Source organism: Microplitis demolitor, chromosome 10 (assembly GCF_026212275.2).
Source record: "Microplitis demolitor isolate Queensland-Clemson2020A chromosome 10, iyMicDemo2.1a, whole genome shotgun sequence".
Classification (NCBI taxonomy): domain Eukaryota; kingdom Metazoa; phylum Arthropoda; class Insecta; order Hymenoptera; family Braconidae; genus Microplitis; species Microplitis demolitor.
The window spans coordinates 4,406,203-4,427,136 of record NC_068554.1 but is presented as its reverse complement, the minus strand read 5'-3'; the positions used below and the strand labels follow the sequence as shown (position 1 = coordinate 4,427,136).

Below are 20,934 nucleotides of genomic sequence, written 5' to 3'. Positions count from 1 at the left end.
AAAATGCCTATAAATGACGCACTGTGTGAACCACTGCTGGGCTTATTCAATTAAGAATTTAACCAATCAACAATAAATAAATATATTTTAAAAAGTAATGTCATATATTTATTTTTAATACAACTTTTAAACTCTAATTGATATGTTATAAGTGAAAGTTTTTATTTTATTTATTTATTTTTGTTTGGAACTTTATCAATAAAATTTTGTCATTTTTTTTTTTTTTTGTGAAAGAGTCGAAAAGATAAAAACGTGTAAGTGATTCTACGCAATAGTTTTGTGTAAATAGAAACAAATTAATGAAATTTATTGAAATAAGGGCAAGAGATTATTGTAGATTAAAGATTGAAAAAGTAATCAATGATATTTATTGAGTGATTGCAAAGATATTGGATCTCTATCAGAGTGTAATTGGGTCATGTTTTATGTGTTACTGAGATAAAAATTTTCTTGAATTTTTAGAGATATATGCACATGTGTATTTTGTAGAGGGTGTATTTTTATGATTAATCTTATCAGAGATTAGATTTTGGTGATCAGTTAAAAGTAAAGAAGAATCACAACTTCTGTTTTACTGACGTAAGAATTCTGGTTTACTAACTGTAGATTATTTAATTTGAAATTACTGCCCTGATACCCAAATAGCCAGTTGAGGTCAACCAACAATCAAATTAAAGCAGATATTTCACGTGTACGTGAGATCAAAAATCGACTTTGATGGGAACTCTCTAGATGATGAACATTTTAATTCGAAAATTGAAAGAAAACATTTGACATCTCGATGACATCTAGTACACATGAAAATTTGATGTCTTTTTTTTGCTGTTTCCCACAGGTAAAATTACATATAAAGTTTATGTAAAATAACAGCTTCAATTCTACGTCAGCTTATATGTCATTTTACGTATAAGAGAGCTAAAAAGTTGAACAAATTTTTTATATATATTGTAAGTCATCGAGATGTCAAAAGTTTCAGTTATATTTCTGAACTGAAATTCTGGTTTTTTGGGCAACAATTAGTTGTCAAGTTTGCCGCAAAAATTGCTATTTCTATAAGTTGACAGCAACTGGTCGCCAATTTTCCGCGAAAGTTTGTGACAATTTGTAGTCAACAATTACAAAAGCTGGAAGCTGTCGTCAACTTGATCGTAACAAATTGACGACAACTTTCTGACTAGAAAGTCTTACCAATGTATTTTGATCACAAGTTGACGGAAATCTACACCCGAAATAAGATGTCAAGTTAACTGCAAAAACTTGATGATGCAAATATCTGACGAAAACTTTTAGTTAATTTGAAAGTAAAATTTTGCACATTCAAATTTTTTCACGAAACTTGAAAACTATCCTATTACGGTTGTAAATTGACATCAACTTTTAGTTCATGTTGTACTCATATTACAGTAAAATTTTGTAACATCAGAAGTTGTTGTAAACTTGACGTTAATTTGACCGAATAAATTGAAGACAATTTTCTGAAGAGAGTGTGGCTATCAGAGGAAAAAAGTGAAAAATGTTTGACTACAGACCAGCCCCAAAACCTTCGATTTTTTTTAGCATGTAATGACAAAAATTAGTTAATTAAATAAAAAACAAAATCGATTAATAAATTAAGCTGATTGTCAAATTTTATTTATAACTCAAGCACGAACACACATTTCGACATCATCTTGAAAATATTCAATCTAATTTCTTAGGATCTGAATACGTAGATATCAGAAAAAATTTTAATTTTTGAGAGGTTCGCGCTTTTCTCTATTGCACTCAAGTCCACAAACGATTCTATCTTTGTTGCACCTGTACAGTAAATAGAAACTTTGGCAGAGTTTTTCTCTTATACAAATGAACATTATCAAACAATTAAAGCGCACTTTGCTAGATTAGACAGTAGTGCATCAATATGCGGTCTGTATTTTGTATTTAGAGATTTTGTTTCTGAAAAAACTTAGCCGACAATGACTTATAGCACTTAAAATTTTCCAATTAACGGGATAATATAATTGATAATTGTAATTATAAAAATAACTATGAATTATATCTCAAGGCCTATTCACTAAATGTTTAATTAACTCACTTTTTAATGAAAATAAGAATAAAAAACTTGGCGCTTTGTAATGAAAGTAATGAGAATAAAATAGAAGACTTAAAATTTTTTTCTTGCGATGGTGCAAGAAAATGTATGAGATAAATTTGATCAGAATAATTTGATCTCGTTTTAAGACAGTGTAATATTGTTAATCTGTTAAAAAATAATTTTTTGAAAAATTTCACTCACCACGCCAAGAAACTTCCAGACCAGCAGCCATTCTATCAATTTCTGTAATCAAAATTTTTTTAAATTAATAATCAATTGATTATTATCAAGACAATAAAATAAAGATAATAATATAAAATTAATTTTTTTAATTAAAAATAATTTACCTGGCGGACGTAATTTCCAGGTGTCCAGCTACGGCCATTTCTAGATGCAATTATGACAGAAAAAAATTTACTACACTTATTTATCACTACACTTTTAAATTTATACATTAGCACTAGTTTACTACTGGTTATTTATTAATACTAATTTCTCATTATTTATTTACCGACACTTAGTGATCACTACACTCTTTTATTTATCACAACACTAGTTTATTTTTATTTATTCACTAACACTTATTTCAAAAAATACTTGACGACATTTTATTTTCTGAATACGAGTTCAAAAATTTCATGATTCTGAAGTTAGCAAACAATCAAAAATTTTCAGATTTTTTTTTCCAAAAAATCAATTACAAAAAAATGCACATGTAAAAAATTTAAAAAGCTATAGGTGTAATTTTGTTAAATATATTTTTTTAATAATTTATCGTTTTTCAAAAAATACAAAATTTATTAGACGTCAGCTAACTTCAGATGAGTGCAAGCGCAGCAGATACACAAATTTAAAATTATAAATCAATAAAGTAAATAATTTAAAAAAATAATATTTATAAAAAATGCACTTATTAATTTCAAAATTTTTTAACTGCGCATTTTTTTTTAATTTTATTTTATTAATTATTTACTCTATTTATTAATAATTAAAAATTTGTCTGATGTCTGCTCAACTCACACTTATAAATTATTAGACGTCGGCTAACTTCAATATCATAAAATATAAATTTGAAAAAAAAAATTCGAAAATTATTAAATGTTTGCTAACTTCAGGATCATCCTAAAATCCGACGCTGACCGCAAAGTTCATTTCATCACCTTTAATTTATTTTATCAACTTCAATTAATTACTTAAATATCAATTCTATTTTACTCGATTCAAAATTATCACCAACACCGCAACTAACACTTAATTTTTAAATAATCAACGAAATAACACCGACAAAAAATTTACTCGAATCATCTAACACTCACGAGACGCCGGAATTTCACAAACATTTTAAATAAATAATTACGCGTTAATTTTAAAAAATTATTATCACCATTTAAACTTTATGACTTTACGAAACTACTCTGATATGAATTTTAAACCGTCTATTAAAAAAAACACAAAAAAACAATTAAATTAAACGTCTGTGCACGAAAGACGTTAGCTTGCCAGCGGCCATGACACTTTTTAGTCTCCAAACTGATCTGCGCACGCGTCCTAAATTTGAATTTCAGCGGCAGCTTTTGTAAGCTACGGCGCTAGCTGTAGTTTTCAATGAAAAAAAATTTCGCGCGCTTAGAAAAAAGAAGCACGTAAATTTTGAATCCCCATTGACTTTACGGCGCTGGTTTGTTTTTATGTAATTTTAATTTTTTTTTCTTTTACACCGTGACCTCACACTCGACCTAAATAACTTTCGTACATTCTAAAGTAGTGGGGAAATATAAATATCAATAAACATAACGTGTACTAGAGATAAATAGCTTTAGATTAATAAACTTAAGGAACATTTGACACGTAGTAAAAATTTTTATCTCGTTTCAGCTCCAGAGTGAATCGAAATGGAAAATTTTAGTCTTGAAGAAACGCTAAAAAAATATTTACCGGAAAATGAGTTGTCAAAAATTAATAAAATTTTGTACGGAACTCCATTATCGTAAGTTTAAAATTTATTATCATTATTAATATTAATTAAAACTAAAAATAGTTTTACTAAAAAAATATATTCCGTAAAATTAAAATATTTAGATAATAAATAAAAATAAGTTATTTTTAGTCATTGGAAAGGACTGAGTTTCCTACAATTTTTATATAAAAAAAAATCTCAGAAAATTAATAGCTTAAATAATACAGTCATTTAAAGACAAACTAAAGTACCAGTAGTTTAAAAAATCAGTAGAACTGTCAAAACTACTGTAGCTCCTAAACGATTGATCTGACGAGATTTTTTTAAGAATCAAAAGTTGTAGAGAATTAAATTCCCTTATTTAAGAGTACTCAGAACGTCTATTTATCCTCACTAATTCTTGAGATGTCAATTAAACTTTTCCAGATGTCATCAGTTTGATTTTAATGACCAATTAATTGCAGATCATTGAATGTCTTAAATTATCACGGAGAAAATGATTTAGAAGTAAAAAGTTACGATTTTTTACCATGTACAATAAACGAATCGTCTCCCAAGCGCAAAGTGCGAGTGGGACTGATCCAGCATCAAATAACAACACCGACAGACCGACCAATCAGCGAACAATTGCTGTCAGTTCATCGTAAAATTGAGGATTACATAAAATATGCAGCGTTGAACGGCGTTCAAATTTTGTGTCTACAAGAAGCTTGGAGTAAAATAATTTAACAATCATTTTTAACATAATTAAATAAATAATTAATGTTTATTAAAATTAACAGCCATGCCTTTTGCATTTTGTACACGGGAAAAATATCCATGGGTTGAGTTCGCAGAAGACATTGAATCAGGAGCAACGACAAAATTATTATCAACACTGGCGCGTGATAATAAAATGATAATTATTTCCCCAGTACTGGAACGTGACAGCGTTCATGGAGATACTTTATGGAATACGTCAGTAGTAATCGATAATTATGGACAAGTCCTGGGTAAACATAGAAAAAATCATATCCCACGTGTTGGAGACTTTAATGAGTCGACGTACTACATGGAAGGTAACACAGGACATCCAGTGTTTGACACAGACTATGGACGGATTGCTATCAACATTTGCTATGGACGTCACCACCCGCTTAACTGGACCATGTTTGGAATCAATGGCGCCGAGGTAACTTTTAAAAAAATAAAAAAACAGGGTGGCCACAAATTACTTTAAAATTCCCTGATATTTTCCGGTTTTTCAGTAGTTTGAATTGAATAATTAATTTTAGATTGTCTTCAATCCATCAGCAACAGTGGGCACTTTATCAGAACCGTTGTGGCCAATAGAAGCCAGATGCGCGGCGATAGCAAACAGTTACTACACATGCGCTATCAATCGCGTTGGTACTGAAACATTTCCCAATGAGTTTACATCAGGTGACGGTAAACCAGCGCACCGCGACTTTGGACACTTCTATGGCTCCAGTTACATCACAGCGCCAGATGGTACGCGGACTCCTGGACTCAGTAGACATCGGGACGGTTTATTGATAGCAGATCTGGACTTAAACGCCTGCCGTCAAGCAAAAGATCTGTGGGGATTCAGAGTGAGTATTCAGTCATCCTCGATCAATCTAAAAAAATAAAAATAAAAATTTAATCTTTGCCGTAGATGACGCAGAGACTCGACATGTACGCCGACAAACTTCGGGAAGCAACAAAACCAGATTTCAAACCGCAAATAATTAAAAAATAATATTTTTTATAAATGAATATAATCCATTTTAATTATTAATGTGAGAAATTACACTCTTGTTTTTATAAAAACATAATAATATTTTATAATTATTAATTTCTGATTGATATTTATATTATTAATTGGTTCATTGACAGTTGGTGATTAAATTAGGCTGATGGGATGGCATTGAATGCGGTGTGAGTCTGCTTACGATAGTGCAGAGCCTCTTGATAGGCTTTTTTTACCGCCTTCCGGTCTGCCGGCTTCCGGGACTCTATTAATTTCGCTTCATCAACTTCTTGGGCCACGCCAAGTTTCTCTAATTTTTCTCCTGGTAACCATTGCCTATAATTCAAAAATATTCATCACAAACTTTCCTCTATATCCAGTAAAAATCAATTAAAAAAAAAATACTTACCAAGTACGTTTAGTATCAAAAAATAGTACAAGAAATATCGGGTCCTTATAATTAACAGCCAGCGCAAGAACGTCGTCAGGAGGCGCGGGAATGGGAACACCTTTATGGATAGTTCCTCTTGGAGTATTAGGGTCAATTATCAGTGCCGGGTACCAGGGATACCCACGACACTTGGCCCAGACAAGCTGAAGCGCTTCAAGCCGATCGTCGTCAACTTTCTCCTCGTTTTTACTCCTCTTAGTCAACCTTTCATCCTGGTCTTGGTCTTGATCTTGATCTGGGTCTTGGTCCTGATCCTGATCCTGGTCCTCAGTATCATCCTCAGCGCCAACTGGAGTCGTAGACCTGCTAGTCGAGCAGCTGCTACAACTAGACGACTGGCTCTCTCCATCATCTCCAATGTCGCTGTCAACTCCCCCAGATCTATAAACTTTGAAACTGTCTCCCTGTTTCTTCTGTTCCTCGACACCAAGAGCAACACCAACTGCTCCCTTATTGGCTCGGGCTTTAGCTTTCCGAGTAAACAGAACTGCAGTACGTCTATTGACTCCCACGACTTCTTTCTCCGTCTGATTTACCAAAGACTCACTCTCACTCCTATTCCTATTACTCCTCTCCCTTTTTCTCTTGTTCGTGACTTCACTTTTAGCTTTGATATCTTCCTCTTTTATTTTCTCCTTCTCCTTCTCCTTTTCTTTCTCTTTCTCCTTTTCCCTCTCCTTCTCTTTTTCCTTTTCCTTTTCTTTCTCTTTCTCTTTCTCTTTCTCCACAACAACTCGATCAAACTCCGGATAATCTTTTCGCGCCTGTTCTATCAAACTGCCACCCTGCTCCCGCATTTTTAAACCCGCACGATAAAACATCGTGTCCTTACGATTGTACGCAAGACAATTACTGACCATCAAATTGAAATCACTTTGAAACGCACTGATGCTGTCATACTCTTGCTTGTCAATTTTACTCTCCATCGTCGACAAATCCATCGGCTGGGTGACGATATCCAAATAATCAGGAACTTCTTCCGTATTAACCGGCTGCCCAAACACGTCATTGGTGTCCTTACTCTTGATAGCCTCCAGCAATAACTTGAGCGTACTTTCCAGTGGTCTCAGTTCAAACCAAAGACACTTCTCCTTAACTTTGAACAATTCCTTTTTTAATTTTTCCCGCTTGCGAACCAGCTCACAAAGCAGACGCGCTCTTTCCAAGTCCTGTCTCAGACACTGCCAGTACTTGAGCTGACGATATAATTCCCCTCGCATTTCACTGTCCGCTGGTGAGCTACCACCGCAGAAAGGATTTGGTCGCGAAGAATGAGGATGCGAACTCTGAAGACGACGTAGTAAAGGCACACCATTGCGGTGTTGTCTCTTCAGGGTCCAGTATGCCAACAAACGTTGGATCAGTTGGCTCTTTTTGGGTAGACCTTCAGCTAAATTTGCTATTTCTCGTATTCTTTCGGGTGGTATAGTCGGTATTGATATTACTGGTGCTGAAGAACTTTTTTTATTGGCAATGGCACGACGTCTTGCGTCTGCTGGATTCGTAGACGGCTGATAATCTGCAGGAGTATGGGCTTCGCAGTAAGCCGTCTTTTGTACTAACATAGGTTCGCCATTGGCTGGCTGAACTGTCCGCATACGCATGCACAGGCCAGCTTGTTGAGCACAAGTGACATGAAATGCTGCATAGCAATTGCTCTTGTGACATTGAATACAAGCACCTACACTGCGACGTTTGCATACGCAGCAAATGAGCTTCCAGCGGGCCGCAGGAATGCTTTCAATCGAGTCAATGGGCTCAAGAAATACTGTGTTGGCAAATCTTACTTCCGGGATCCAGAGCGCGCAGACAACGTGGGCCCAAGTCGCTGATCGGTCTGTCTGTTTGAATGCCCCGCCGCGGTTGGGACAGAGCACGCAATCGACGGCGCGAGAAGGACTCTGTAGGCAGCGACGACATAACCACTGGCCCTCGGGAATGTACGGGACACCGTAGCAGTCCTGGTGCACAGCAAGATTGCACATGTCGCAGAAGAGAATCGCGTTACTGTTCTGACACTCACCGTCCATGCAAATACAGCAGACCGCGTCTTCATCTGCGGCGATCCCACCGCCTCCGTTGTTCTGCTGCTGAAAATATGACTCTTTTTCCAACCGGTCCATCAACAACTCAAAGACATCCGGTTCCATTGCTGGCAGGCCTGATGATGTACGGCGCTCGTTCATCAACGCCAGCCAGGCTGAATCTTCTTCATCTAGATCGTACTCCACTTCACCTAATAAATATATTTACGATAAAAAAAATTTGTCCTGAGGTTGACATGAGTGTGAATGTAGCAGACATGAGACAATTTATGAATTTTGAATAAATAAATAAACTATTTAAAATAATGAAATTTTAAAAAATGCGCTTACGGGTCTCGTATTTATTTGAATACGCATTTTCTAATTTTTACTCAACTTACATTTTAATGACTTTAGAGTTAGTAGACAATTAATAATTTTCAGATTTTTTTTCTAACAAACCAATTACAAAAAAAACATAAGTAAAAATATGCACCTGTAGAAAATTATCAAAACTGTAGGTACAATTTTTGAAAAATTTATCTTTTTTAATATTTTATCGTTTTTAAAAAAGTCAAAAAATTATGAGACGTCGGCTAAATTCAGTATCATTACATTTAATTAATTTATTTGAAAATTTAAAAAATTAACAACTGTCAGAAGCATTCTCATAAAATTTTTCATAACAGTAAAGTTGCCGGACATCTGACAATTTAAAAATTTAAAAGTAATAAAATAAATTTTTTTTTAACAAAAAAATTTTAAATCATGCTTTTAAAAAATTCTAAAATCAGAACATGCATTTTTTTGTATTTTATCAATTTAAATATTTACTGCTTTTATATGTAACTAAAAAATGATCGTATATCTGCTACATATACACTCATTAAAATTAATTTAACAAAATAAATCAACTTACCATCAAGCTCTTCTCCACTTCTCTCCATAAATCGAACATATGAATTAGGCAGTGGTTCAGCTTCTCCAATCTGCCTTTCATATCCATCAAGTTCCTTAACAATAGCTACCGGCAAGGAACTTAAAATAGCTTTGTCCTCCTTGTCACGTTCATGAAGAATATTATTACCCTTTTTGTCGTCTATTTTATCCATCGACACGACCGGAATGCTGTCATTTATCCCCAGCTTTACGGGTCTAGTCGGCTCGTCAGCCAAAGGTGTAATCTAAGTGGAATAAATTTAATTAAAAACAAAATCAACTTATGAAATTAAATAATTAATTAAGTAACAAGTAGAATATTTACCAATACACATCTCGTGGCTTCACCAGGTGTCAAAATTTCAGTTATTACTCCAAGAGTAGAGTCGTTATGTCCGACTCTGCTTCGGCTTTTTTTTTTATTCGATTGCGGAGTATTCATAATTATTTTATTTATTCATCAACTAATTAAAATACGATAAAAAATGTTATTATAATTAAACACACTTGTTTAATTAAATCCACACTGACAATTAACCGTTACACTGCTTACAAACAATACGTTTTTTTTTTTTAAATTAAATAAACGTGACTAAAATTAATAACATACTTGAATTTAAATAATATTTATATTATTGTGTAATTAAAAAAAATATTAAATAACAGGATTTGTTTTTTAATAATGTAATTGTAAATAATAGGTTATGAATGCGTGAGAAAATCCTAAACATTCGTTGGATTCAAAATACTTGCTGTAGAGCTTGTTTTTTAATTTGAAAGATGGCGCGATAAAATGGCGCCAAAGTGTTTTTATGTTTGGAAACTAAATTTTTTAAATATTCAAGCTACAAAAAATGTTGCACGGAGACCGGCTAACACCAACAGAAAATGGAGAAGGGACCTCGCACTTTAAATTAAATCAGTAAAAATAATCATTGAATGAATCGTTATGAAAACAATAATTTTCAGAAAATAACAGTGAATATTAATAAAAAACAAAAGAATTCATAAAAATTATAAAGAGGGGACTTTTTAAAACTCCGTGGACATGTTTTAAATAAAATTTCTTCAATATCTTGCAATTCCTTAATAAAAACTCAGAAAATTTCTGATGTCTACAATTTAAATAAATAAAGTCTATATACCAACAGTGGGCAAGGTCTTCAATTCTAGATCTTTTCTCTAATGTTTTTTTTTTCATGAAGTTGCTCGAAGAAAACATTCAAAATTAAAAAATTTATTATTAGCTAATTAATTAAATATTCAAGTAATATCTAAAATAAATAATTGCAAAGTTTAATCAAATAAATAATAATGAATGTACTACGTTCCAGCTGTCAGTTTGTCATTAAAGTGCAGAAGGTTAATGCTGCAAATACAGGTTAGAAATCAACTATTTATTTATATGAGTGTAAATGTATCAGACACGAGACAATTTATAAATTTTAAATAAATAAATAAATTAATTCAAATAATGAAATTTAAAAAAACGCGCTCACGTTTTTTTACTTATTCAAAATTTTGAAAAATTCCCGCTTGTCAGTTACATTCACTCATTTACTTACTGATTAATTTATTGATGTATCCTCAAGATTAATCATATATATTTAATAATTACAATAGGATACAGATTTATTCGTCGATCATGGGCTCCTACTCTAAAGGAAATTACAAGACGTAAAGATAAACTGGGACCACAACCAGAGCAACCTAGAAGTGGATTCATCGAGTGGAATTTCGAGTCCGAACTCTATGCCTTCAACAGCAGACTTTCGGAGAAATTTAATTTAGAATTACTATCACAAGCTTTCACACATAATTCATATATTTTAAAAGAAGAACAGAAACAGAGACAAGTGGGCATTGATGATCCTCAGCTTCATTACTATGATAACAGGCAGTTTATTTTAGACGGTAAATCTCTTACATCAAAAATTGTTGAGGCTTATTTAAGTTCGGCTATGCCTCGTACACCTGCTGAATGTATCAGGTAAATTTAAATAATTATTAATTACTAAAATTATTATAATTATGAATTTATAAATTTTAAATTAATAAATGACGAGTGTAACAGACGAGTGGGAATTTTTAAATTTTTGAATAAATAAATAAAATGTGAGTAAAATAAAAATAAAAAATGCATATTTAGATCAATAAAAAATCAACGCGCGCATGTTTTTAAATATCGTTATTTTAATTTAATTATTGATTTATTTAAAATTCATAAACTTTCTGATGTCTGCTACATTCACACTCAGAATAAATAAATAAATCAAAATAATGAAATTTAAAAAAATGCGCGTACTGATTTTTCAATTATCTATATACGTAATTTTTTTTAATTTTATTTATTTATTCAAAAATTAAAAAACTGCCAATTATCAACTACATTCACATTGATAATTATTTATATTATTCCAGTGCTTTCAAAGATTACTTGCTGTCCGAAGAAGTCCTGGCAAGTAGAGCCTCCTTACTTGGATGCAAAGACATTATTTTAACAGAGGTTCATTACTTATTTTACCACAATACCATTTATTTAATTAATTATCATCGAAAATTATTAAACAATTAAATTTATTTTCAGGAATATCCGCCTTCAAATCAAACATTAGCAAATACATTTTTCGCTCTAGTAGCTGCGCTTGCTAAAAGTACAGACGAAATCCACACAGCGAAATTCATCCGAGATTTTCTAATAACAACACTTGCTGAGAAAGATCTAAATGAACTATACTGCCCAGAAAATCCGATTGAAATTCTCAACCAAGTGTTAACTAACGACGGCAAAGATCCCGTAGAACCGCGAATCATTTCGCAGACTGGAGTTAATACTTTTTTGCCATGCTATCAGATTGGTCTGTTCTCAAACAAACAATTTATTTCTTCAGGTAATAGTATATTGTGTGATAAAGGATGAAACAAAACGATTTTACCAGGGTGGTTAGCTGACATCATCCGCAGTTTGAAATCGCCTTTCATCCTGAGTTGCATACTAGATTTTTCATGATTCCCTGCAATGGAACTTAAAGTTTTAGAGCCAGAGCCAGTCAGATACAAACACAATTTATGCATTTCCTTAAATTTATTTACGGCATTGAACTGAAAATAACTTCTTTCGATTGGCTGTAGAGACATTGAAAAATTAAGTTTCGATGCTGGTATCGAGAAAATTTTATTTATAATTATTAATTAATAAATTAACTTAAAAAAGTTTTTTTTATTTTTAGCTACTGAAAGTACGATTGAAGATGCAGTAAAAGTAGCAGCATTAAATGCGCTTAGTAAACTTTTTGGTTTCGCAGATTCAAGTAATCCGATGAAATATAATTTAGACGTTGATCCTTCAAAGCAAATTAAAAATTTAACGATTCTCAACTGGTGCACACAGAATGTTAAGCAGCTTATGCAAAAGAATTAAATTATAAATATAATTTGATAAATTTTTTATATTACTAATTAATTATAAATAAAAAATACCCTCAGCCCTAATGGCGCAGATTAAAAATTCAATTATTTACTTAACTGAATATTTAATTTTTCCCGGGAATTCGTGATAGTAATCTATGTACAATTGTAATTTATATGTAAAGGTAAGATATCAATTATTTAAATATCTATTTTATCAAAATTGATCGGTCATTAGCTCATGTTCAGATATCGGGTCTGCTACTTTACATATTTTTTATCAATGAGTCATTACTAGAAACTGATAATTTTTTAAATTTATTTCTCATTATCAATAAAAAAAAACCATTCAGCAGCTAGAATGGAAGTAGATTTCTTATCAATTAATTATGTATTTTGCGTGACAATTGATAAAAATATCGTACATATATATAACTTTTTTTATACTGTATTAATTCATATAAAATCTAGATTTAAAAAATCATTTTTTTTACGATCCTGAAGTTAGCCGCCGTCTAATAATTTTTTTGATTTTCTTATAAACGATAAATTATAAAAAAAAATTACACCTGTGGCTTTTTTAATTTTCTACATGTGCGTATTTTTCATTATTTTTTTTTGTAATTGATTTGTTGAGAATAAAATCCGGCAGTTCCTAATTGCCTTTTAACTTCAGGATCATTTTCATGAGTGAATGAGTAGACTCAAGACATTTTATAAATTTTGAATAAATCAATAAACTAATTGAAGTGATAAAATTTTAAAAAATGCACGTACTGATTTTTCATTGATCTAAATGCGCATTTTTTTATTTTTATTATACTGACATTTCAATTATTCAAAAATTAAAAAAATTTCCACTTGTCAGTTGCATTCACACATTCATTTTTTTAATGATCCTGGCGTTTAATAATTTTTGAATTTTTTTTTCAAACGATAATTTACAAAAAAAAAATATTTTAAAAAATTGCACCTGTAGTTTTTTGAATTTTCTACATGTACATATTTTCAGTTTATTTTTTGTAATTGATTTGTTAAAAATAATTTGTAAATTTTTAATAGTCTACTAACTTCAGGATCATCCATTTGAAAATTTTCGAAATTCGAACCGCAACGAAAAACTTTTCCTTCTTTTAAAATGTTTAATTTTTATAGCGGGAAGTTTAAAAATGAATTCAAACAAATTAGTATTCTTATTCTAGTCTAGATGACGCAGTCGGTATATTTGCTCAGTAGATGACGCAACAATTAAAAATACAATTTAAAAAAAATTCCTAAAGTAGTGGCGCTTCGATCAGCACAAAACGCAGTCTGCAATTTAGCAGGTCATGCACTCACACTTCACCTTGTCCAACACAAACTTCAACTTCTCGCGGAAGTTGATGTAAATTATTTAAAACATGACCAGACCAATAAATCCATACAAAACAATGACATCCTGTTGCAGCAAGGATCAAAGTTGACTATCAAGTCCCATAGTATATAAAATATTTATTTTTTAAATTTTATTTTTTGCCCTCTACACCGTCTGGCTAGAAGATAAAAATAAATATAAAAATAACAAAAAAGTTAGCGTTGGCTGCGTCATGCTCAGGTAAGTATATCAGTCTTATCTTATTGCCAGTACAAATGCTTATCAAGTCTATGTACCCTCAATGTTGTAAATAGGAATATATTATTGAACCCACTTACACTTGCAACAGCTCTACCATCTACTGAATTTATCGTGCAAAATTACTATTTGATAACGTATTTTGTATTATTATATTTTTATTATTTATTATTCTCGCACTAAACTGATTACAACTTTTATTAACCAACATTACAGCCGACTTACATTTTAGTTTTTTTTTTAAAGTCTATTAGCAGTTAAGTAGAAATATAAATTTTTTATAGTAAATTTGTAGATAATATATATAAACGCAAGGTCAAAAAAACATTAATATATATATATAGAGCAACAAAGTAAATTTTACCAAAAATTTATTGATTTAAAAAAGAAATTTTTTACGCTGGAAATTTATGATTCAAAAGTTAAGACAATTAAAAGTTTTTTGATTTTTTTTTCAACAAATAAATTACAAAAAAATAAAAACTAAAAAAATGCACATGTAGAAAATTGTAAAAACTATAAGTGTAATTTTTTCAAATATTTTTTTTTATGGTTTGCTGTTTTAAAAACAAATTCGAAAGTTATTAGACGTCGACTAACTTCAGTATCATAAAAATTTTCATACTGTAATTAAAAGTAATTATTTTGTTATTTATATAAATTATCAAAAATAAGAAATCAAATTTCTTAAAAAAAAATAATAAACTTTTTTATGAGTGTTGAAAGTAGCAGACACCAGACAAATTTAAGATTATTAATAAATAAAGTAAATAATTAATAAAATAAAATTTAAAAAAAATGCGCACGTAAAAAATTTTAAAATTAACAAGTGCATTTTTTATTAATATCATTTTTTAAATTATTTCCTCTATTTATTTATAATTTTAAATTTTTTTGATGTCTGCTACATTGACACTCGTGTCAAATATAAGAGATGTAAAAATAATTTTTTTAAATTTATTTTTCACATGGGTTAAAATTTAGTATTCGAAATTAAAGTCAGATTCGATTTGCTCACTCCTATGAAATATTTAATTGATTTAAATGATTATCGAATTAAAAATGATCCTAAAGATGGCAGACCATTAATAATTTAAATTTTATTTTCTCCAATTTAATTAAAAACAAAAAAACTAAAAATATGCACACGTAGAAAATTAAAAAAACTGTAAGTGCAATTTTTAAAAATATTTTTTTTTTATAATTTATCGTTTATAAAAAAATCCAAAAATTATTAGACATCAGCTGGCTCCAGTATTATAATTAAAAGACAACATATTTCTTAAAGTTTTTTCCTGATTAGTGGACCAAGTAAAGCTTTGTCACCGAGTAAAAATTAAAATTATACTGAAGTAAAAATGATTTTTACTGTGAATATTTAAATAAATATGATAATTAATAATCCAAAGTATGAAAGTACTGAGATAAAATAAAAATAATTATCCGAAGTAGAAGTTAAAGAAGAAGAAGAAGAAAGAAGAAGAAAGGGAAAAAGTATGTTTTTAAATAAATCTGAAAAGACTGAGGATAGATATATTGATTATTTATGGCTTGATATATCCCCTTTAATGTGGTTCATCCTTGTCTCGCTCTGCGTCTCGGTCGTCCATGGCAGAGTCCCCACCAGCACCTCCAATCCAAGTGCTCCCTTCTACTGGTGCTGTCTTTATCTCCCGCTCAGTTGGTGAGGTACTCGCAGTTGCTCTAGTGCTGTACCACATAACAACGTCTCTTCTTTACCCATACCCAGTCTCCATCTCACTTAGCTCCTGCATGTAACGACTCAATGGCGCTGCCACACCCTTTTGCCGTCCAGTAATCAGCGCTATTGTTGTTTTAACTCTTATAGCGTGTGCCTGCTCTCTCAAGGTACTGCACAAGGACCAACAAGAGCCAAAACTATGACCAAAGACCAGAATCCAGAGACCAGAACCCAGCATTCACTAAAATTCAATCTCATCTACAACAATTACTAAATATTTTCAATTTTTTAAATTATACCAGACATCAGCATATAATAAGCCCATTTTTTTTTACTTTCTATTCCCCTTTTAAATTTTATTCAGTCTCAGTTATTTTAAATAAACTATTAATTATCATAGAATAACAACGAATTGCGTAACAACAAAATATTCAATAATTTATAGGATTTCTTTATTTTTACAACTGACTTTCTTTATTCCAGGCCTTTACTTTATTTTAATTAATGAAAAAGTTTAAATTAAAATTACCAGTTTAATAGCGGGTTAAAAGTATCTTTGAACACTCTTTAAAAATTAATTTTGTCTTGCATCTACAAATTATTTTATTTTTATTTTTCGTGTGTCCTAAACTGGCCCAAAAATGTTACCTCTACTCTATTTATCATTAAAAATAACGAAACTCCTTCAGAAAAAATAATTTATTGGCGCGAAAAATTTTTACTTGACCCCAAATTATTTGTATTAAAAATTGAAAACAAAAAAAATTTCTTGAGACAAGAAAAAAGTACTTAGCTAGGAAAAAATTTTGTCAAACTCATAGTGCAAAATATTTCTTGCTCCAAAAAAATTCTTTTTTTTTTTTTGGTTTAGAAAACGGGTCAGTTTTAAAAATTTAAACTCCACTATCAAATATTTTTCAAAAGTTACTCAGTCATATATATATATATATCTATTCCCATTATATATTTTCACCAGGACAGTAAAGATACGTCGTGCACATTTAAACCAGAGTATAAAAAGATGCTCATAGTGCCGGGACTTACAAGGGCACTAGTTACGACCTGAGCAGGGTCAGATAAACGAATACGAACTTGCTTCCAACGACTTTGATCACGATTAATGTCCGTAACTTACTGCCAACTATATATACATATATATAATATGTAGACTTAATATATTAGACGGTTATCCACAAAATGGCGATGTGTTAAATTTTTATCTCGCGGGTAATCGCGTATTTTTTCTAATTGATAAAAAAATAATTATTTATATTTTTACTTAATCTTTATAGCGGCTATTAAAAATAGTAATAAAAAAAAAGTTCACGGTATTGATTAATTTCGAAATGAAATGTTTAAGAAACTTTTTAGCTAAAAGTTTTACAATTATATTATTTTATATATATATATTTATATTATATTACAGGCAATCCAATCTCTTACGTTGTCCGTCGCGTGAAATTAGATGTCATTTAGCAACCACACTCTGAACACAATCTTTGGTTACGAAATTAACATTAAATTATTTGCGATAACGATTGTATAATCTTTTTGACATTCAAGTATGTCATTCTAAAGGTAGTTTATTACAAATATAGATATAGATATATTGATAGATAGACATTTAGAGGCATATGTACTTTTAGAAATGCTTACTAACTTGTAAATTCCCAAAGTATATGGAAATATTTAAATAATATACAGAAATATGACTGTTATTACTTTATAATTTATTAATAATCTTATGATTTTTATTCCAGTTAATGTTTGTAAAGAAGAAAGTTAAAAAAATACAGGATGTAGAATACAATAAAATATTTTTCTCTCAAGAATCGAACTCATGGGTCAGGGGTCAATTGACCGACGAGCTCGAATAAACGAAATGGCAACGCCGCGCTGCATATCGATATGAGATGCTCGACACTATTATAAATTTCTATAACAGACAATCGATATTAATATATCGGTTATCCCTAACACAAGAATTCAGATAAATTATTATATAAATATAGATTCATTATCAGAAAGTTTAAAAAAAAAGTTTATAAATTATCGAAGAATTTATAAACTAAAGTTTCTGCCCACAAAAAAAAATTCTCTTCGTAGCCTAGTGTAGTCCAGGTCAATAGATTTATTTTCTTGGAATATGGGTAAGAATTTAATTACTCTTGAGTCTGAGTCATACAATAATTACATACTCTGGTTCGCGAGTTTTAACCGAGAGTCTTTAGCGTTTTTTAAAACCTTAACAGCGGGTTCAAAATTTCGTATTTTCAAAAATTACAAATCGTCTCCAAAAAAAAGTCTTTTAAAATTCTCATTTACTCTATAGAGTAAAAAAGGATTCATCAAAATGAACACATCGTGTGTAAAATAAACGTTTTACACCTATTTATATGTTATTTTAACATGTGTTAAAAAATGTTACACATGTATATGTTAAAAGTAAAAATTTTTCAACAATTATTTTGTGATGGTCAGAATTTTAACACACATTTTTTTTTACAGTTTGACGATTCGTTTTTTTACTGTGTACGAGTGCAGCAAAGATAGTCTCGTTTATTTTTCTGTGAGAAAGAGATCCAATGGCTACTCTCCTTAACTAAAAAAAATTTTTTCAATTATCAGGCATAAAAACTGCAAGTATTTAATTGTCATAAAAAATCTGACGTACTATCATGAGCTAAGTAATCAGTAGTAAGTTGTCAAGGCCATTCTGATGAAAATAAAATAGATATAGAAAATGTAATCGATGAACGCAAGAGTGTAAACAGTGTCAATAAGTTGACCGATTATAGCCAAATCATAAATGATAAATAAATAAATAAAAAAAAAAGTAAATAGTATGATAATAAACAGCTGTCGTCCACGGAAGTTTAGCGGCTATAATGACTAATAAAACATATTAAGACCAATAATTACAGTACCAAGTGACGTACATCTGTGTCTACTGATAATGTACTTCTTTATTTATCTATTATTATTTTTAATATTAATTTTGCTCATAAATTTATTTTATTGCAGATGTGCAATAGATGCAACCGATCATGGTAAGGTGTGGCTTGGCACGCCATTCGTCTATTATCTCCTTGTCTAACGAGTAATATAAAACGAATAAATCTAAATAATGATGATGACTATGACAAAGATGACACACACACACACACACACACACCTCGTCAATGCATGTAAGTATTTATATATTTTATATATTAAAAGCAACGATTTTTAAAAAAAAGCATTAAGTTCCTGAATGGGCTGCATCGAAGAGTTACATATATTTTCCAAGTGTATGTACAAAGTACCCATTGAAAATTATTGACTGGCTATACTAGAGCCAGCACAGGCATCATCCGTGGCCTCTGCAAAAAAATTCTTGCATGGCTTAATATATGTATATATATATATTTATATGTGTATTTCATGTAGAGTTTGAATATATACTATGACAATAATGCATACAGACTGATGCTGATACTGATGAGAAAGAGAGGCGTTAGGCCAACAGAGAGATTGTAATACAATACAATACATCGCGTTAATTATAACCCTGGTAATGTGTACATATGTGTACTGATAATATATCCAGTTGTTTCTCAATTTATCTGAATCTGCTGGTCAACTCATTAAAATTGGTCAAAAAAGGATTTAAATGTTTACTTTAAGCTGGCAATCGTTGAACGTGAGTGGACTTGGATCTTCCATCTATACTATGTACGTGCTTTTAACTCGTACACTCAATACATACATACATATATATGTATATACACATATATATATACGAAGCAAGTAAAACAAGGTCTCATTCTTGCTGAAAATTCAAGGGGTCGATGGAAAACTTGGAAATACGTCTCCCGAAGAAGAACTAGATATAGAGGCTAAAGCAGAAGACTCAGTGCTCGGTTCATCTCTGCTTTTCATTCTCTTTAACTTTTTTTTTCTTTTTATTTTTTCTCCGTTGTACCAATTCTTTTCTCTCAGTCGATCCCATATCATCAAACAAAACTCTCTCACTCTGCAAAACGGGATTCTTTCCTTCTTCTCCGGTTCGCCGTTCACCGGCGTTACTAGTGAGTGTGTTGGTCGATTGCCTGCCGTCCGTGAGGACTACACGGCCCTCGGCAACGTTGCCAATTCTCGATCCTAAAGCTGCATCGTTGCCAACTCTCATACCTAAAGCAATGTGTGTGTACGTGTGTGTGTTGGTTGCGCATCTCCTTCCCGCACATAACAGTGATAGCTTGCCAACGCTGATGGTTTGCTTCCACGGGTTAGTGTCGGTACTACGAGTGGAGTCGAACCGAGTCGAGTTGCGTCCCTCGCCTCGCGTCCCTGGTCCGCGGACCCCGCGACTCCCCTCAGCATTTCTGAGCCACCGAACTGCTGCGACCCCTCCATGCAATGCCTGTTGGTGCTGTGCTTTGGATCAGCAGCCGCGTTCTCCCCGCATCTCCCACCATCACGACACTGAAACTCCCAACTCCCAACCCTCCCAACTAAACAGCAAGGCTGCCAGCTCGCTTCTGCTCGATCCCAGGAACGTATTCACTCTCTGGGTGCTACAAAAACTTTTATAGTTACAGTATTTTATTTATTTATATTATTCCTGCTCCTACCACGTCATCGATATTTTATTTTACTCAAATATTTCAACTTTATATTATTGTTGCTGCTGCTGCTGCTGCTTACTTGGCATTTAACTTTATTTAATTATCAATCATACATTTGTACGTATATATGTATACATGTACATATACATGTGTTTTTCTTTTTAAATTTAAATAACGATAAATGGATAAATATATTATGTAATGAAAAACTTTCGTTTTATTTGTACAGCAATAATCATAATAATAATATCAATAATGATAGACAAAGTCACTAAAAAGTGAAGATAAATTTGGATAATTTGGGTATAATATATATCCATATACAGGTGAACTCATACAGCATTGAAAACTTTCGCTGAAAGTTCATCATCCAGAGAAAGAGAATAGGGAAAAGTGTAGAGGCCCTGGTTAAGGAGGGGAGGAGG

The 20,934-nt window shown here is 31.3% G+C and overlaps 4 protein-coding genes across 9 annotated transcripts in view; 3 read left to right on the top strand and 1 right to left on the bottom strand.

Annotated features, from left to right (window-relative positions):
• Nucleotides 1-17: 17 nt before the first annotated feature.
• Nucleotides 18-5,986, top strand: LOC103580288 (beta-ureidopropionase). 6 transcript variants are annotated; one of them, XM_053742575.1, is made up of 6 exons: nucleotides 18-94; nucleotides 3,950-4,061; nucleotides 4,496-4,746; nucleotides 4,814-5,202; nucleotides 5,306-5,623; nucleotides 5,689-5,873. In XM_053742575.1, the coding sequence occupies exons 2-6, from the start codon at nucleotides 3,967-3,969 to the stop codon at nucleotides 5,770-5,772; spliced, it is 1,137 nt and encodes a 378-aa protein (XP_053598550.1). In that variant the 5' UTR covers nucleotides 18-94; nucleotides 3,950-3,966; the 3' UTR covers nucleotides 5,773-5,873. The 6 variants fall into 6 exon arrangements, with proteins under 6 accessions (XP_053598550.1, XP_053598551.1, XP_053598552.1 ...); XM_053742576.1 differs by lacking the exon at nucleotides 18-94 and adding an exon at nucleotides 564-579; XM_053742577.1 differs by lacking the exon at nucleotides 18-94 and adding an exon at nucleotides 3,749-3,764.
• LOC103580286 (bromodomain-containing protein 1) lies at nucleotides 5,821-10,072 on the bottom strand. The gene is made up of 4 exons (XM_008561988.2): nucleotides 9,503-10,072; nucleotides 9,158-9,422; nucleotides 6,173-8,450; nucleotides 5,821-6,099 (listed from the first exon to the last, which is right to left on the bottom strand). Exons 1-4 carry the CDS (start codon nucleotides 9,617-9,619, stop codon nucleotides 5,922-5,924), a joined length of 2,838 nt encoding a protein of 945 aa, XP_008560210.1. The 5' UTR covers nucleotides 9,620-10,072; the 3' UTR covers nucleotides 5,821-5,921.
• Nucleotides 10,073-10,324: 252 nt separating this feature from the next.
• LOC103580285 (39S ribosomal protein L44, mitochondrial) lies at nucleotides 10,325-12,685 on the top strand. The gene is made up of 5 exons (XM_008561987.3): nucleotides 10,325-10,558; nucleotides 10,801-11,167; nucleotides 11,599-11,683; nucleotides 11,765-12,068; nucleotides 12,408-12,685. Exons 1-5 carry the CDS (start codon nucleotides 10,492-10,494, stop codon nucleotides 12,596-12,598), a joined length of 1,014 nt encoding a protein of 337 aa, XP_008560209.1. The 5' UTR covers nucleotides 10,325-10,491; the 3' UTR covers nucleotides 12,599-12,685.
• A 1,190-nt stretch (nucleotides 12,686-13,875) lies between these two features.
• LOC103580284 (uncharacterized) overlaps nucleotides 13,876-20,934 on the top strand; it is a 64,484-nt gene continuing 57,425 nt past the window's right edge. The window contains exons 1-5 of the mRNA XM_053742302.1: nucleotides 13,876-14,179; nucleotides 17,326-17,477; nucleotides 17,660-18,049; nucleotides 18,408-18,857; nucleotides 18,924-19,087. The gene's annotated coding sequence lies outside the window, so the exon portion shown is untranslated. The remainder of the gene's footprint in view (nucleotides 14,180-17,325; nucleotides 17,478-17,659; nucleotides 18,050-18,407; nucleotides 18,858-18,923; nucleotides 19,088-20,934) is intronic.

Coding starts and splice junctions, on each gene's coding strand:
- LOC103580286 (XM_008561988.2), bottom strand. CDS start 9,619: ATGAATACTCCGCAATCGAATAAAAAAAAAAGCCGAAGCAGAGTCGGA. Junction 9,423..9,502: donor AAGCCACGAGATGTGTATTG/GTAAATATTCTA, acceptor TATTCCACTTAG/ATTACACCTTTGGCTGACGA. Junction 6,100..6,172: donor TTTGATACTAAACGTACTTG/GTAAGTATTTTT, acceptor TTTGAATTATAG/GCAATGGTTACCAGGAGAAA.
- LOC103580285 (XM_008561987.3), top strand. CDS start 10,492: ATGAATGTACTACGTTCCAGCTGTCAGTTTGTCATTAAAGTGCAGAAG. Junction 11,684..11,764: donor AAGACATTATTTTAACAGAG/GTTCATTACTTA, acceptor ATTTATTTTCAG/GAATATCCGCCTTCAAATCA. Junction 12,069..12,407: donor CAAACAATTTATTTCTTCAG/GTAATAGTATAT, acceptor TTTTATTTTTAG/CTACTGAAAGTACGATTGAA.
- LOC103580288 (XM_053742573.1), top strand. CDS start 3,967: ATGGAAAATTTTAGTCTTGAAGAAACGCTAAAAAAATATTTACCGGAA. Junction 4,062..4,495: donor TTGTACGGAACTCCATTATC/GTAAGTTTAAAA, acceptor AATTAATTGCAG/ATCATTGAATGTCTTAAATT. Junction 4,747..4,813: donor GTGTCTACAAGAAGCTTGGA/GTAAAATAATTT, acceptor TAAAATTAACAG/CCATGCCTTTTGCATTTTGT.